This window comes from Colossoma macropomum, unplaced genomic scaffold, assembly GCF_904425465.1.
Source record: "Colossoma macropomum unplaced genomic scaffold, Colossoma_macropomum, whole genome shotgun sequence".
NCBI classification, from domain to species: Eukaryota; Metazoa; Chordata; class Actinopteri; order Characiformes; family Serrasalmidae; genus Colossoma; species Colossoma macropomum.
In genome coordinates, this window is record NW_023494806.1 from 11489195 (window position 1) to 11505851 (window position 16657).

General features: G+C 40.0%; 1 protein-coding gene across 1 annotated transcript; it reads left to right on the plus strand.

Annotated features, from left to right (window-relative positions):
- Nucleotides 1-348: 348 nt before the first annotated feature.
- Nucleotides 349-15785, plus strand: qsox2 (quiescin Q6 sulfhydryl oxidase 2). The gene is made up of 12 exons (XM_036598791.1): nt 349-701; nt 6327-6427; nt 7177-7225; nt 7329-7434; nt 7649-7739; nt 7901-8046; nt 9208-9351; nt 9757-9886; nt 9978-10100; nt 11592-11742; nt 12110-12298; nt 12955-15785. The coding sequence occupies exons 1-12, from the start codon at nt 419-421 to the stop codon at nt 13455-13457; spliced, it is 2016 nt and encodes a 671-aa protein (XP_036454684.1). The 5' UTR covers nt 349-418; the 3' UTR covers nt 13458-15785.
- The last annotated feature ends 872 nt before the right edge of the window (nt 15786-16657 follow it).

Sequence of the window (16657 nt, forward strand, 5' to 3'; positions counted from 1 at the left end):
TGAAGTTTTTAAGAAATTACAATTTCAATACAAGGCATAATAACATTATCCAAACACTTCCCGTAGTTGATTTTCTGCTGTAATTTTATGTGTATAAACTTCTATGTTGTTTTTTTTTTAAATAAATAAAATAAATCACACATTGCTGTACCGCCACACAAATCTGTGGGTGATACAGCAACATTGACTGCATATTTGAATGCAGCATGTAAAAACATGAATAAAGCGCAAATGAGTGTTCATGTCAGAAAAAGCATGTTTACCAGCGTTATTGACGCGGCTCACAAAGATGCACCAATCGGACGCAGACAAGAGGCGGGTCCCATGCGCCGAATCAGCGCCGCTACGATGTCCTCGAAGGCATCTTGGTTGTTTCCATAAGCGTAGCCAGCAGTGCCAGAGCGCAGAAACACAGCTAATGGAGTTGGCAGTGTGTGGCTCAGGCTGTATTACCTTTAATTCACTCCGAATGGCAGTCCCGATTTACTTAAAGATGATTATTTTAGCGGCCGTATTTCAGTATGGCCAGACTGCTCGGTTATACACTGAGGAAGACCCGGTGGTCATCCTAACCAGTGACACTCTGAAGCAGACCTTGTTCAACTCTTCCAAAGCCTGGCTGATTCAGTTCTACTCTTCGTGGTGTGGACACTGTATCCAGTACTCACCTACATGGAAAGCACTGGCAGGCGATGTAAAAGGTAGGAACGGATTTATAGTATCGCGGTTCGGCCGTTTTCCTCCTTCTCTACATGTGAAGCTAGTTGGCCATCACTGAATTTCCCCCTGCACGTAGCGGTAGTTTCGAGGCTGAAGTTAGCTTCTTATTCGAATTATGCGTTCCACCTTAAATGGAGCAGCAGTTGCGTTACGTTGCGGCGCCTTTACGGCCACCAGACTGGAACTGATGCATCATTTAAGGTGGAACGGGGAATTTGAACAAGAAGCTAAGAAGCTTCGCGTCTCGCAGTAGTTTGGATAGCTAGCTACGTAAGCTAACAAGCTAGCTACTTAGCTGTGTGCTTTGAGAAAATATGGGACAAAAGGGGCGAGTGTATCATTGATAACGCTAACAAAATTCATTGATTAATCTGTTAAGCTACGTGTTTCTCCGGGTTTAGACTGAACACCTTGGCGGCGTCCGAAACCTCATGCTACCACGCAAAATAGTGATTACACTACCAAGAGCAGTGTTGTTATAGTACAGTATGTATGTGGAAGTCGCGTTATGTGGTTTTGGACGTAGCCAGTGTCTTGTCGATCACGTGCTGGTGAATTTCATAGCAGTTGTCCTTCGTAGTGGAAACACATTGACGTGTTTCATCTCTTCAGCACCTGTAAGCACGTCCACGAATCCTGGTGATAAGACCTGGATTGTTTGCACAGCTGCTGCGTTTTTCCAAGATTGACCATGTACTTTTCCCGGGTGTAACAGTCTCGGATTATTCAAATATATTTTCAGCCTTTGTTTCCAAAAAATAGCCAGTTTTGTCCGGCAGTGTCTCGTCTAAATTTCTCTGATTTGACAGCAGCTGGAAGGAGCACTTCAAAAATAACGTTTTAATAACAGCGTAAAATTAAACATAGTGCTTACATGTGAAGTGTCAGCTGTTTTATTAGTGCAATGGTGACATCTATTCACATCTACTTATATTTAGAAGATAATTCATATTGATTTATTACATTAATAAAAGCTTATTCCCATTATATGCCATGCACTGATCCCATGTCAATAGCCTTGGGCCTATAATTAGTATTATTAAATATTGTGGTTTAAATAAGGGCAAATTTCACAATTACAATGCTAATTATCCTTTTTGTTTAATCATGCTGATTGCACAGTCATTCTAATGTATGGCTAGTTCAAAACAAACATACAATAGCTCTGAAGTATAGACTACGAGGAGAACCTCACCAAATAAATAACTACATACATACATACTTTGAACCACCCTTGGATATAATATAGATATTAAGTCTGGCAAAGATTGCAAATGAAGCTCCAATACATGAGATCTACTCGCGGAGAGTGAAGTGGACAAACTTGTCCAGAAGAAAGATACAGATATGGCAATAATTATATGGTAAATATGTAACTATCAGGACAATAGAAGGTAGGGTAATGCTCATGTGTGATATTTTGTGACTTAATCTGGATAAGGATGTCATTTATTGTGATATTACTGCAGACGAAAAGCATTTTTCCAACATCACATTATTGCCCAACAGTCTCAGTTTTTTTAAACTGTGTTTTTTAGTAAGTAGCTGATTTTGTCCAGCAGTGTCTCGTCTAAACCCTAAAATTGCACTGAATCATAATCTGATCTCTAGACTCTAAAATCACCTTTGAGAGATACTGTGGAAATATTGGTCTGTCAACTGATGGCTGCTGTGCTTCAGAGTTTCCCAGGGAACCAGAGTGAAGCTTCTGAATGTGACTTGCCCTCCAGGCACGAATGTGTGGAAACCTCAGTGCTCCCTTTGTTTGCGAGTTTACTCAGTGATTACTGAGATGATTGCCTGAAGAAGAGTGGCTTCAATAAGCGGTTTGGAGAAAGCAGAGAGAGGAGAAAGCCCACCTTTGGACATGCTGAGGTCTGCTGAATGCCCTCCCTTGGATAAGTAATTGGATTAACGGCCTGACCCCCTCCATGCTCATTAGACTGCCTTACAGGCCCGGGACTGTACTGATTAATGCCGAGTTGGACTGTGCCATGTGTTTGTGTAGTACTGTGTGAACAGGCCAGAATGATTTGCCCTTGGAAAGCATCTTGTGTTGGGTGCAGCCGAGGGTAATGATGCTGAAAAGGTCTCCAGTTTAACACGTTTGGCCTAAAAGTGGATGAATCTATTAGCGACATGTCTTGGCGTTGCTAAAAGTAAGCTACACGCTGAATGTAAAATCTATCTGCTTCTTTGCAGATATTTTCTGCCTCGTGGGAGATTACCTCAACAGTGAACGCTTTCAGGAAGTCGTCTGATTAGAAGTTAGAGTGCATTTGACTCACAAACACAGGCCTGTGAGAGAGCAGGAAATAATACTTTTTTTTAAGGGACAGTTTTTGCCCTGGCCCTGATTCAGGAACATTTTAGACATACATTGAGGCAGTTTGCCAAATATATAGGGCAGGTTTTTCCAGTCCCAGATTAAGCTTAAACCTAGACTAAAAACAATTTCCAACAGTAATTCTCTGTTGACACTGAAATGTACTCCAACATTTGGCTTGATCCATGTTTAGAAGACCAGTACTTAAAGTAACATGTAATAATAACTAGGGATGCAATTTTTACAGATTCTTTTGACCGTCATTAGTCTTCCAGATTTGAAAGTGGACTGGCTGAACCATGTTCAGAGTCCCTGTAAAATACTTATATATACTTATATATGCACACTTATGAGCAGACACTATGCTAAGACATTAAAAAGTGTTCCTTGTATGGAACATAGTACTGTTATTGGGGACAAGCATAATTGTGTATATGATAAAAGGACCCCAAAACCATTTTAAACATACTGCCCACAAGAACTCAGTATTGTTGAACCGGGTGGCTGACAACTACACTATATGGACAAAAGTATTGGGAACACACCTCTTAATTACTGAAATCAGGTGTTTCATTCAGTCCCATTGCCACAGGTGTGTAAAATCAAGTACATAGCCGTGCAGTCTGCCTTTACAAACATTTGTGAAAAAATGGGTTATTGGAATAGGACGGCACCATTGCAACAAGTCAGTTCGCGAAATTTCTTCCCTCCTAGATATTACACGATCAACTGTGAGAGATATTATTGAAAAGTGTTTAGGAATCACAGCAAGTCGGCCACGGAGTGTGAAGTTACAGAGTGGGTAGCTGAGTGCTGCATAAAAGTTGCCAGCACTCTGCTGACTCAATAAGTGCCAAACCCTCTCTGGCAATAACCGACTCTGGCAGTAACATCAGCCCAAAACTGTGCACCAGGAGCTTCATAGCATGGGTTTCCATGGCCGAGCAGCTGCATGCAAGCCTTACATGCCCAAGCACAATGCCAGGCGTTAGATGGAGTGACGTACAGCATACTGTCACTGGACTCTGGAGCAGTGGAAACATATTCTGTGGAGTGACGAATCACATTTATCTATCTGGTGGTCTGACAGATGAGTCTGGGTTTGGCGAATGCCAGGAGAACGTTACCTGCCTGACTGCATTGTGCCAACTGTAAAGTTTGGTGGAGGAGCAATAATGCTATGGGGTTGTTTTTCAGGGGTTGACCTAGGCCCCTTCCAGTGAAGGGAAACCTTAAAGCTTCAGCAAACCAAGGCATTTTGGACAGTTGTATGCTTCCAACTTTGTGGGAACAGTTTGGGGAAGACCCTTTCCTGTTCCAGCATGACTGAGCCCCAGTGCACAAAGCGAGGTCCATAAAGGCATGGCTGGGTGAGTTTGGCATGGAAGAACTTGACTGGTCTGCAGAGAGCCCTGACCTTAACCCCATTTAACACCTTTGGGATGAGCCAGAACATAGATTGTGAGCCCTCTCGTCCAACATCATTGTCTGACCTCACAAATGCTCTTCTGGATGAATGGGCAAAAAGTCCCACAGACACACTCCAAAGTCTTGTAGAAAGCTTCCAGAGTGGAAGCTGCTATAGCTGCAAAGGTGGGACCAACTCCATATTAATGCCTGTGGATTTAGAATGGGATGTCATAAAAGCTTCTGTAGGTGTAATGCGTAAGTGTCCCAATACTTTTGTCCATATAGTGTATGTGTTCATAATTACATGACCAGAAGTTAAAAAGTTATGAAATAATGATAATAATGATGGGCTACTGAAAGTTCTGTATTTTAAAGTTCTAAAGTTGTATTTACCACTTATTACTTGCCCGAGTTAAAATGAACATAATGCAATGACTGGGGCTTCTCAGTAGCTCTCGAAAGCAATCACCGTCCACTACTTCCTTCTCTGTAATGTTATACAGCCATGAACATGGACAAAAATGGTTGTCTTATCGCTTGTGGGTGTTCAGTTTCAATATTGTAGCTGTGCTATCATTCTCTTGAAAAGTGATCCAGAATACCATTTTTTCCTGAATTCCTTAATTTTTTAGTAGACCTAGCAAGACCAATTGCCCTCGTGCATACAATTCAAAATGTTCCTCGACTTGAATGGTAAACCCATCTGTTCAAATAGGGACTGTTGTTTATTGGAAATGTAAGAAAAGTAAATTAATATTTTAACCGCTAGCATTGGTCAAACAGTTGTTTGTTAGTTAACGATTAATTGGCTAATCGTTTACACCTGCAATAACAACTTAATGAGAATACTAACATGATGTGTCTGCTGTTTCATTAGTGCCATTCATTCACAATGCCTTATTGCATTTGGAAGTTCGTTCATATTGATTTTTTTCATCTACACTTATTTGAAGGCATTTTTTTTGTCCCAATACTTGTGTTTTAAGAGGCAAAAACTTTAGATATGGGGGCAGTTTTGCCCTTTTGCACCTCTTTTTTCTGATGCTTGTCTATGATATCATATTTAAGGAACAGAGAGTGTTGGAATGTAGACTTTGCACATTTCTTCCAAGAACAGAAAAGAGAAGACAGGCTGGATTTGGCCTTTTGGGCGATGCAGCCATGTGTGCTGCTGAATACGTTAAGTCTAGCTTTGTTGGCACAAGCTGTCGGCTGGGTGGCTCGTGAGTGGCCGCCTACCAGCTGTTACCCTCACAATAGGGGTCGCATGGCCCCATTGTCCCACCTGACCCCGGCATGCATTCCCCCACAAGACCAGAAACACACTGAGACCCCTTCAGCAGGTGAAGAATAAACCCTAGGGGATAGGGAGGGGTGGGTTGATCCTAGATACTGATGATGCCCTCTGGCTACCCCCTTTTTTCCCCTTTTTCCCCCCCTTTTCTTCAAAACCCAGGATTTCACACAAACCACCCACTGCCCACTGTTCTTTCCCAAGGATTCGTCTCTCCACACCCCATCTGCTCCTTTTAACTTTTTTATTGCATATTTTTCTGTGTGTTAAACCACATGTTGGTTCAGTGCTACTTTCTGTGTTTAACGATGATAGAAGTTGAACATATAGATGGAACCTGTTATTATGACTGGGTTTATGTACACCAGATGCACTGTGATTAAACACTATGATTAGCTTCAGTTTCTGCTGAGGTCTGTTCTTAAGAGGCAAAGAGGTGGCCTATACTTTGTCATGCAAAAATGTCTTTAAGTGAACTTGGGAAATGTCTGAAAGCAATGATGCCTTTAGGAGGGCAAGATAAGAAGGATTTTTAACGGTCTAGCTAACTCAATCCTGTATTCTCTTGTACCACAGACTGGTCCCAGGCCATCCGCATCGGAGTTCTGGACTGCGCACATGAAAAGAACTTTGACATATGTAAAGAGTTTAGCATTCACTTCTACCCCACATTTCGGGTATGTTATGGTGCACGTTTAATTAGACCTCTTTAATAATTCACTGTGTCAGATTAAAATGACTGGAAAGAATGTTAAATTCTGTGTCCTATTATGAAAAATGAAACCACCAAACTGGGGCATGTTTCCCAAAAGCCATGTAACAGAAAGCCTGTTGTGAAATGGAGTATTAACTACCCTTCCAGATTATATCAGAGGTTGATTTTGACTTTCGGTTAAGATAAACTTAAAGTACTTTTTCAAAACTGGTCTTGAACTAGGTATTGATATAGTTTTTACAACCTTTCATAGTGCCTACTGCCCTTTACATTGTGTTAACATTTCGTGGCGACTGGACTAATAGAAATGGTCTAAAATTTCTTGTCTATATATATATATATACCTTTTTATATGAACCTACTTTTACAGTAAGCTTTTCTTTTCCTGTAAATTTTGCAGATATGTGGTTTTGTTATGCTAGTGATGTTAATGTTCTTAATATATTGTCGCTGCCCAAAAAAGCATGTATCTCCAATTTTTTCTACATCATTTAAACACAGCAGCTGTCCCGATAATCAGAAATTTTCATGATGAATGAAATCTAGAAATACTCCAAAATGACTGGAAATAAAGAGCATTTATATGAGCATTTTTGTCTTCTAGAGTTTTCATTTTCAGAGGTACTTGTTTTCTTTTGGACAGCAACAAATCTAATGACTACATAATAACTATGTAATAACTATGTAATTACATTCCTTTTTGTTCCCCAGTACTTCAAAGCACACGTTACTACACCTGATATCGGAAGGACATACAGAGGTTTTTAATTTCATTGCCTATGAATTTTTTCTCCATGATTTCTGTTTCTGTAATGAAACTGTTATTAGTTTTCTTAACTTTGGTTTGTGTTGGTGGTTACTAGGTGCTGATCGAGAGCTTCAGACAGTAAGACAGCTGATGGTAAACTTCCTGCAAAACCACACCAGGCAAGACTGGCCTGTTAGCTGCCCTCCGCTAGAACCTGCCAGGTTTGTTAACAAACACACTGAGCGAAACACAAAAATACTAAAATATTTATGAACGGTTCTGCCCCTCTACTTCGCTGACTTACGCTTGGATAGTTAGGGGTTTTTGGGTCCGCCTCTCTGTATACTGCAGTTTTAACATTCAGCACATTACTTCAAACTTCAGCAACAAAAAGAGACTGCCATCCATTATTGTTCCTCGCTGGGCTTTTCACAGGACTGAGGACATTCTGTCCTTGATGGGCCAGAAATCAGAGCACTATACTGCAGTTATCATAGAGGATGGAGACTCCTACATAGGAAGAGAGGTATGAACAAGGCTTCTTTTCATACCATCAGAAGATGGATTATAACAATAGATATTTTAGCTTATGCTGAAAAGATGTCTGGAATAGATGATGAATGTGGTGCTTTCAGAAGTGATCAGTGCAGCACATTTGGTGTATTTTTGATGTTTCCTTTCACATAGGTAATGTTGGACCTAATGCCATATCAGGGTGTGGTAGTGAAGAGGGCCCTGAACTCAGAAAAGCTGCTTATGGAGAAGCTAGGCATCACTACAGTCCCTACAGCCTACCTCTTCCACCCCAATGGAACGCATGCAGTCATGGAAGTGTAAGTAATTCAGCTCCCTCCAGACTGACTATCCAAATTTATTTTGAGGGTCTGTGATGCCAGTGTGCTGACCGTATAAATAGTGCTCTATTGCATTGTATGTAGCTTAGCTATAATTTACACTGTGCTACAGTCTGTGTGTTATATGTATTAAACCAGCATTGATGTATCTGTACAAAGTAACGCTGTGCTTACACAGGATTGTTTTGATTACCTCTGCCTTGGGGAATTACTTTGTAATTGTACTTTGTTACTAAGATACATCAAATATGAACTGGTACTTCATTGCATGCATGTGTATAGATATATGATTATATAAATATAGATAAGAGGTGAGCAGTATGATGATATTTATTGCTACCATCAGGGATGCACCAATCATGATTTTTTATGGCTGGTTCAGATTTCTTTACAGCCAAATTGGCAGATGGCCTATTTTTTGGATAATTTTTATTAGCCTTTGTTTTCATCAGAAGCTTATTCCGTGTGGCATAAATAAACACATGAAACGCACGAGGACATCACTTTTATTAGCCGAACTTGCAATATAAGCAACATTATTTGCTCTTTTTGGCCAAACTAGCATTTAAAATTTTTACATTTTAAATTGCTACATCGAAAGTATGTATATCCCAATGTGTCATGCATGATTATGCTGTGATATTTTGGTACTTGTGTAGCAGCACCATTGAAATACAGCTTACCTTATATACGTCATAAAATTGCAAATCTTCCAAATTAAAAACATTAAATTGGCTGATTGCCAATTGTGCATCCCTATTTATCATGATAAAATTGTCACTATATGCAGTTCGTGAATATCATCAAAACTGATCCATCAGAACACTGAATAACTGTTTGTTTCAACTAGAACATAATAAGTCCTGTTCAGTTGAATTTAGTGCAGTACAGTATGTAAAAAGTTGAATAGAAATCGATTGTATTCATAGTTTTTCATAATATCATTTAAATGTGGCATTACTGGTTCATTTTTGTCTGTTCCAACCTGCCAAACCTCAGAAAGATGGAATTCCACAACACTTATTGTGTGTTGTGGTATTACTTGAAGTGTCGTGATGTTATATCTTTGCCATATCGTCCGCCCCTTAAATATAGCGTATGTGGTCCTAAGCAGTGTAATTTCTCCTCATGTGTTCACAGGCAGAAGAGACTACGCTTTTTCTACTCCTCTTTCCTTAAACTGCTTCCTGGAGTACATAGGAAGCAGTCCACTTCAGTTCAGCACCCTGAGCAGGCAGCCAATAAAGGCCACGGTTCGAGTGAGGTGTTGAAAGAGTTTGACAAGTAAGTGTGATTCTTTTGTTGTATTGTGTTTAAAAGGGAAAAGGATCAAATGTTCTTTTTCACATGATAACTTTAAGTTCACAGCAGTATGTAGACCAGCAGGTTAGTGAATGTCACAGGATAACTGAGCTCTAGTTATGATCGACATGCATTGTGTGTCCTTGAAATCGCGCAGAATTGTCTAGCACAACACAAAAGAAGGCATATAAACGAGGGCTTGTGAGGGATCCTGATGCAGTTTTAGTTACACGTAGTAATTTTTTAGGTTTGAGCTATTCAACAATTCAACAAATTAAATCCAAAATTTCAAAAACTGGCCAGATACATTTTTGGAGAATTAATTCTGTATAACCTTGTCTGAAATTTTGTCAGTGAGTGAACTTTTCGTCTTTTTTTTCTGTTTAGGTCTAAAGTGTATATGATGGACCTAGAGTCTGGCTTGCATTACCTATTGAGAGTGGAGCTGGCAACCCACAAGACCTTGGAGGGGGATGAGCTGAAAACCTTCAAAGACTTTGTCACTGTAGTGGCTAAGGTAGACCTATAAATGCCCAGATCTGAGGTCATTGTCCATTTTGGGATTTACTAGCATGTCTTCTCATTACTCCATGTTCTTCTTATCGCAGCTGTTTCCTGGGCGCCAATCTGTGGTTAAGCTTTTGGAGACTCTGCTGGAGTGGCTGGTTAGTTTACCACTGGAGAAGATCCCTTACAATGCCATTCTGGATCTGGCCAACAATAATATGCGGGTGAGACATAAATTTTTTACAACACTCATCAAAAGTTTGGCCAAAAAAGGAAGACGAACAAATGCTCCCTATTTAAGTAAAACATAAGTGTAGATTGGGGTATAAATTGCAGCTCTCAGTTACATGTTCAATAAAGTGTCTTTCTTGGTATGAAGAGTAGGTTTTGACAGATTTCTTTAGCTAACTTTTGCTAAAATCACATATTAAAAATATTTTGGGGTATGTAATTTTTCCCATGTAATCTGTCACAATTTTTTTCACAGATATTTACATAAGTGATATAACTTGGTTATGAAGAGTAGGTTTTGCAAAGTATTTCCTTATTGTTACAGACATTTTTCCTCTGAATATCACTGGGTACTCTGAATTTGTTAAAGAGCTGCAATACAAATGCAGACTAACACTGCTGCGCACTGAAATGACATTGTAAGACTGGCAACCTCACCAAACTACCCCATGAAGGCAGCAGTCTTTGTGAAATATGGTAGTTAAGTTGCTTTAGCAGTAGCAGACTACAGTTTAAGCAGATAGTTATGTTCTATAATAGTGTTTAAGTTTAATAGTAGACTTACTTGCATGCAATGTCATTTCAATATACAGAGTGTTACCCTGCATTCACACCAGCACCAATACAATGTGACAAAGCGGCCAGAGGTCATTAATTTTCAGCGAGAGCTGGCGATTACCAATAGGAATTGAGAATCGAGCAACATTGTTCGCGCTTTATCTCCACCATTGTGAAACGGTACACTCCTTTTTTTGGTTCCTAGATAGTAGGTGTAGTGGCAGTGCTTTCGCCGCAAACAGACAGCAGTCACACAGACCGAACACTGGTTTCTGTACATACTGACTGCAGTGATGCACTACGTAGGGATTAAATAAAAATAAACACACTAGTGAGTTCTCTCCAGGTTTTTTATTTTTAGCAGGAATGCATCTAATTAGTGCTTGGTGTCAGTGAAACCATGGCAACCAATGGTCCGTTGAGTTCAGAAACGCCCACAGGCGATGAGTGACCAGCAATTTGGGCAACAACAGGTGAAAAGTCGCTACCGGTGTGAACGCAGGGTTCATTTTTTATATAAGCAAAAACAGTTTAGTTTTCCTGATATGGGGCACTGACGATAGAATGACGCCAGACTTGAGGGATCAATTGCAAACTGAAAACGTACTCATTTGTATCAAAACATTTTGTAAATGTAAGCGTTCCCAAACTTTGGACAGGCTGCTTGAGGTGTCGGAAAATGTTAAATAGCATTTTAGGCATTTTTCGCAGAATGATTTAGATTTTAGCACAAAAATCTTTCTTAGGGCCAATTCCTGAAGATTTGTCTGTGTAATCAACTTCTTGCTTATTATTATGTTAATAAAAGTACCTGGTATGTTTTAATTTTAGGACCTAACTGTACCAATAACTCACCCAGTGGTTTTGCTGGCAAAAAACATTTGGAAGTGTTGTTGTAACTGTTGTACTGTTCTGTTTTGTGTCAGATCTCCGGGTTGTACCTGAGTGAGCGTGTGCAGTGGGTGGGCTGCCAGGGCAGCAGCGTGGCTCTGAGAGGATATCCCTGCTCCCTCTGGACTCTGTTCCACGTGCTCACCGTGCAAGCTGCCAGCCGACCAGACGCTCTCGCCAACACCGGTACCAACAGCCAAATGCTTTCAGCTTTTTCTTCAACAAGTGGCTAGAAAAGCATGTGTTTTTTTTTTGTTTGTTTTTTTTTTAAATTAAGCAGTACAATTTTCTCTGCACGATGTGAAGCAGCTGGTTTGTAGATGCTTAGGGAAGAATATTTGTGTTTGTTGTTTTAGGTTTGAAATCACACAATTGTAAATCCACCCCTTTTTATAGTTTCTGCTTCTGCTTCCTTCTCATCTGTAGTAATTTACTGACTCAGCTGTTCTGTAGAATGGTCCATATTTAAAGGGGAATTTAAGGGATTGTGCTCTGATTGTATTAAGCCAAAGCTCTAATTTCCCACTTAGTGAACCTTCCCTCTTTCTCTTAGCACTGGAGGATGATCCATTGGCAGTGCTTCAAACAATGCGCCGCTACATAGGAACTTTTTTCGGCTGCCGCGAGTGTGGCAAGCACTTTGAGCAGATGGCACAGGATTCTATGAGCCAGGTGAAGACATTGGATGAGGCAGTGCTCTGGCTGTGGAGGAGGCATAACCAGGTTAATGCAAGACTAGCAGGTAAGGTGCAAGAATAGAATACATGCTGGAGCAATTAAATCTTTTGCATGTTTGGAGATTTACAGCATTAAGGCTTTTGGAATTTTTATATGAATTATCAGATCACTCATCATTATTTGATGAATTGAGTTACCAAGCTATTATTTTGATGTTTAATAGAGTAATCTGTTTTTTGTTTTTGAAAGCCAAACAATAAAATGGGCTTAACTGAAAAATAAGTAAAAAATTATTATTTGTTTTATCATTCACTTCATACACAGTGTTTAATACTACTTAGGCCTGCTCTACTTAAATATGGACATTTGAAGCATTTGAAGACATTCAGGTTACATATTTTTTCTTTGTACGTGGCAGTTTTACAGAAAATCCTTTTATTGAGTATTATTGGAGGAGCCTGTTAGCCTATTAGCTTCCTGCCAGGCTGTTTAGCTTAAACAAAACCTATTACTTCACTTACACTTTTGTAACATCAAACATTTACTTTTATTTCATACACATGCAGTTTGTAAATACAAACATTCAAGTGTTCTTCAGCTCCTTCTGGTGTGGATTACTGATTGTGACAGTCCTATTTGTAATCAATATTAATACACTTTTTGACATTTACATGTGTGATAGTATAAAAATGGAAAATAATCATTGTTTGTTCTGCCTAGGCTCATTGAGTGAAGACCCCATGTTTCCTAAAACGCAGTGGCCTACTCCTGACCTGTGTCCTGCCTGTCATGAAGAGCAGGATGGGCTTCATGTGTGGAATGAAGATATGGTACTCGCCTTTCTCAAACAGCACTATGGTGCTGCCAACATTTCCCCTAAGTACATCAGTGACAGCCATCCAGAGCCAGGCCCTCCTGCTCCTAACAAAGCCATAGCTGCAACCCCGTCCAACGTTCACATAAAAGGACTGAAGCCATCTGCTGAAAGTGCTCCTAAATATCAGAAGCAGTCTGACCTCAATGGGGTGGGTGATGGTGGCTCCGGTGTCCAAAAAGATCTGGGGCCTAGTGTCTCGTTCCTGGGGCTGGGCTTCTCCAGCGTGGACATGAGCCTCTGTGTGCTGCTCTACGCGTTTTCCTGCGTGTTTCTCATGCTCATGTTCTTCTTCTTCCGCGTCCGCTCCAAAAGGTGGAAGATCAAAAGCCACCGGCCCTTCGTATAGCAGACAAACTCTTTTCAGAGACCTGACTGTAATGTAGAAACCTGCCAGAGTTGAAGGAAACTTTAATTTATTTGTTTATTGTATGTGTTGTTTTGTGACGTTTGCTGTGAAGAGACGATCTCATGCCAAACTTGATTTATGACCGACTCAATGAAACTCAACCCCATGTTTCAGGCCTGGTTGTAAGGTCGAAGGCTTGTACGTGGAGGTTTTTCCCCTCTTATTACAAGTGGAGGGAATGTTGGAAAGGTAAAAATATTTTATTAATCAAAAAAACATCTGACTACTAAGGTCAAAGAAGTCTATTTTTATGAAAATACTATGTATGACAAGGTTATTTATAGAGATTTTTAACGAAGCCGAGTGTGCCCCCCTGATTTGTCAGCGGACTAATGCACTCAAAATGACACTGACCAGATATTTGTATGAGATATTTGTACACACAACTTTACCCCATCAAATAAACATTGCCAGCTTAGCTATTAACCCTTAAATCACTGCCTTTCAAAGCCCTGTAATTACACTAGAAAAGGAGAAATGTAAGTTTTGTTTATGACCTATCTCTTAAACAGTTCTGATGGGTAGTCTTACCTACTTGGACCATTGCATTGACGTCTTGGTTAAAGTCCTGCAGTGGACATGATCATTCAGTTTACGTAGTGAAACGTGATGTGATTCTCAGATGTGTGCCACACTGGACCACACTGGATGTGAGAATAATGTGCGAGCATTCTGTTTTTTTTAAATTGATATCGCACCTTGTGCGGTTTAGTCACATTGTGTCCTTGCATTAATCGTTATTTCCTCAGGCGCTCTCGGTTGAAGCATTTTTTGAACAGTGACACAGTTCACAGTGATTGATTTTGGTTTCTGTGCCCTAATGTTTCCCACCAGGGCATTTAGAGACATCATTGCTTGTGGCGTTTAACATAGCTCTGTCACAGCTACTGTGCAGCTCCAAGTACAGAGATAAGCTTGTAAAATGTTGATATATGAAATGATACACTATTTCACTGAGAGCACACTTTAAATTATTGATATGGTAATGGATTGTCTCTTAATGCTTCTCGTAAGGATCGAGGCTGATGAAAATTGTTCTTTTTCTCTTGAAGCGACTGGTAAACCAGATTCGAGCTGGGATTTTTTTTTTTGTTTAAATGATTTGATTTAGTCATGTGCATTCACTGTGTTTTAGTGTGATAATACCAGATCAAAAACTTTTATTTTAATATGTTCAGTGAGTCCAGGATTCCAAGCCATTTAACTTGATTTATGGAATTCACTACATCTGTGTCCACTATGAAGAGTATTTTTTGATGAATATACTAGAAGTGCTCAGTTTGTTCTTAAATTCCACAAATTTCTCAAAGTTTCTGCATAATTTGACTGTTTTAGATGTGAACAGAGTTATTCAGAGTGGTTTGATGTGAAATGCTCAATTCTGAAGAAACTTACTGAGTGAAAACTGTTCACAGTGGCAGCGACAGGAACCAGGTGAGGAGCTTATACCTCGAAAATACCCTGAGAGAAAGGGATATGAAATAGTTGAGCACATGATTCCCGATGCTTTGATTTATGATAGTTTTGATGATAGACTTTTAAGTTTTGAGAAGCCTAAAATGTTGATGTATGACAAAATATTACCCAAATAAAACTTTTTTACTTTTACAAATGTACTATTATTTTGCCAACAGTACATATACAAACTCACAGTTGGTGGTTGTTTTAGATAGTAAATTAAATTTGAGTTGTAGAGATCACACCTCCTGGTTCCTATCACCACCACTGTAAAGAAAATCTGAGTCAGCAAGTTTCTCTACAGTTAACCGTTTCACATCCAACTGCTCTGAATGTTTACAGCTCAGTGATTCAGACAGTTTGACAAATTGTTGGAATTGCTCTTTACTACTGTTGGCAGCATTCAACATGTTTTCGTGTATTTATCTGCATTAAATGTGAACTTGTTTGGTTTACCTGTTTTTTTTTTTTCTGTTGCTGTTGAACAGTTCTGTGATGAAATGTACTCATTTTGACGAATAAGCCTTATTAATTCCTGCTTTTGTGTCAGAAAAAGGCATGATCATAATGGCACAGAAAAGTGGCCTTTACAGCTGCTCCAAAATGACATTGTGTCCTTTTTTTTAATTGTTCAATGGTTTTCAATGGTTTAAGTACAGACTATTTTTATGTGAAGAGTATTTTCTGGGCTCGTCGTGTACATATGTAGCTGTTCTCGTCCTCAGAGAGGAACTGTGGCATTTTTGTATGACCAATAATGTAACTCGTCTTTGAAAATAAAAATGTACATTGGCATCAGCCTTGAATGCATAACTGGAAAAGAGTTTTTCCTTGAGCTTCTGAAAATGTTCCAGTGCCTGTAAGGAAGCAGCCCAATAATCATTCACCTCAAATCTTGTTCTCAGGACGTTTCACTGCGGCAAGGCTGCGTCTGTCCTCCAGTGGGCAGTGTGGAGCCTCCTCCTCTCCTCCACAGCCCAGACCGCAGTCTCTCCTCTCTAGGGACGTCATACATGTGACCATGCAATTCCTCCATCTACTGCTCGCATCCCAGCTGTCAGCCTAACAGATGTTGATTCCAGCGTTTTCTTTCCAAGGATAAAATAATGCACCAGTGTTCTGCACTTTGGGCTAGAGATTTGCCTCAAAGCAAGAATTATTGATTTGGGATCTTGGAAAAGTTCTGAGCAATGGCAGAAAGTGAAGATTAGACTGAACTGAGTGTGTATGAAAAGTTTCTAGTGTCTAGCTTTTGTTGAAACTTCAGCTGACACAGTTTCAGTGTTTTTTTTTCACAAGACCAGACAGTCGGGTGAGCTCAGCTTCTGCAGTATTTACTAGGGCGTATGTCTGCCATACATTATTTATATATTCTAATTTTTTCCCTCTAATCTCGGACGGCAGAGTATTACTGACATTTTCACGTTTCTTCTTAAATAGTGCTGACTCATGCTCTATCGGCGTCTTAGCCTTAAAAGGCAATGAGTCAAAGGCAGAGCCCCAGTGCCTTTCTCTCTCGCCCCCCCTCCTCTCCTCATCCACTGTGCTGAGTGATGCTGCTTTACCACCCTAGTGCTCCATATAGCCTCCCTCTCACTGCAGTGCTTCGGCTTTGTACCTCACGAATCATGACAAACTCACATAAACGCCCTGCTAAAAGCCTAAAAGCCTGCTGTCTGCTT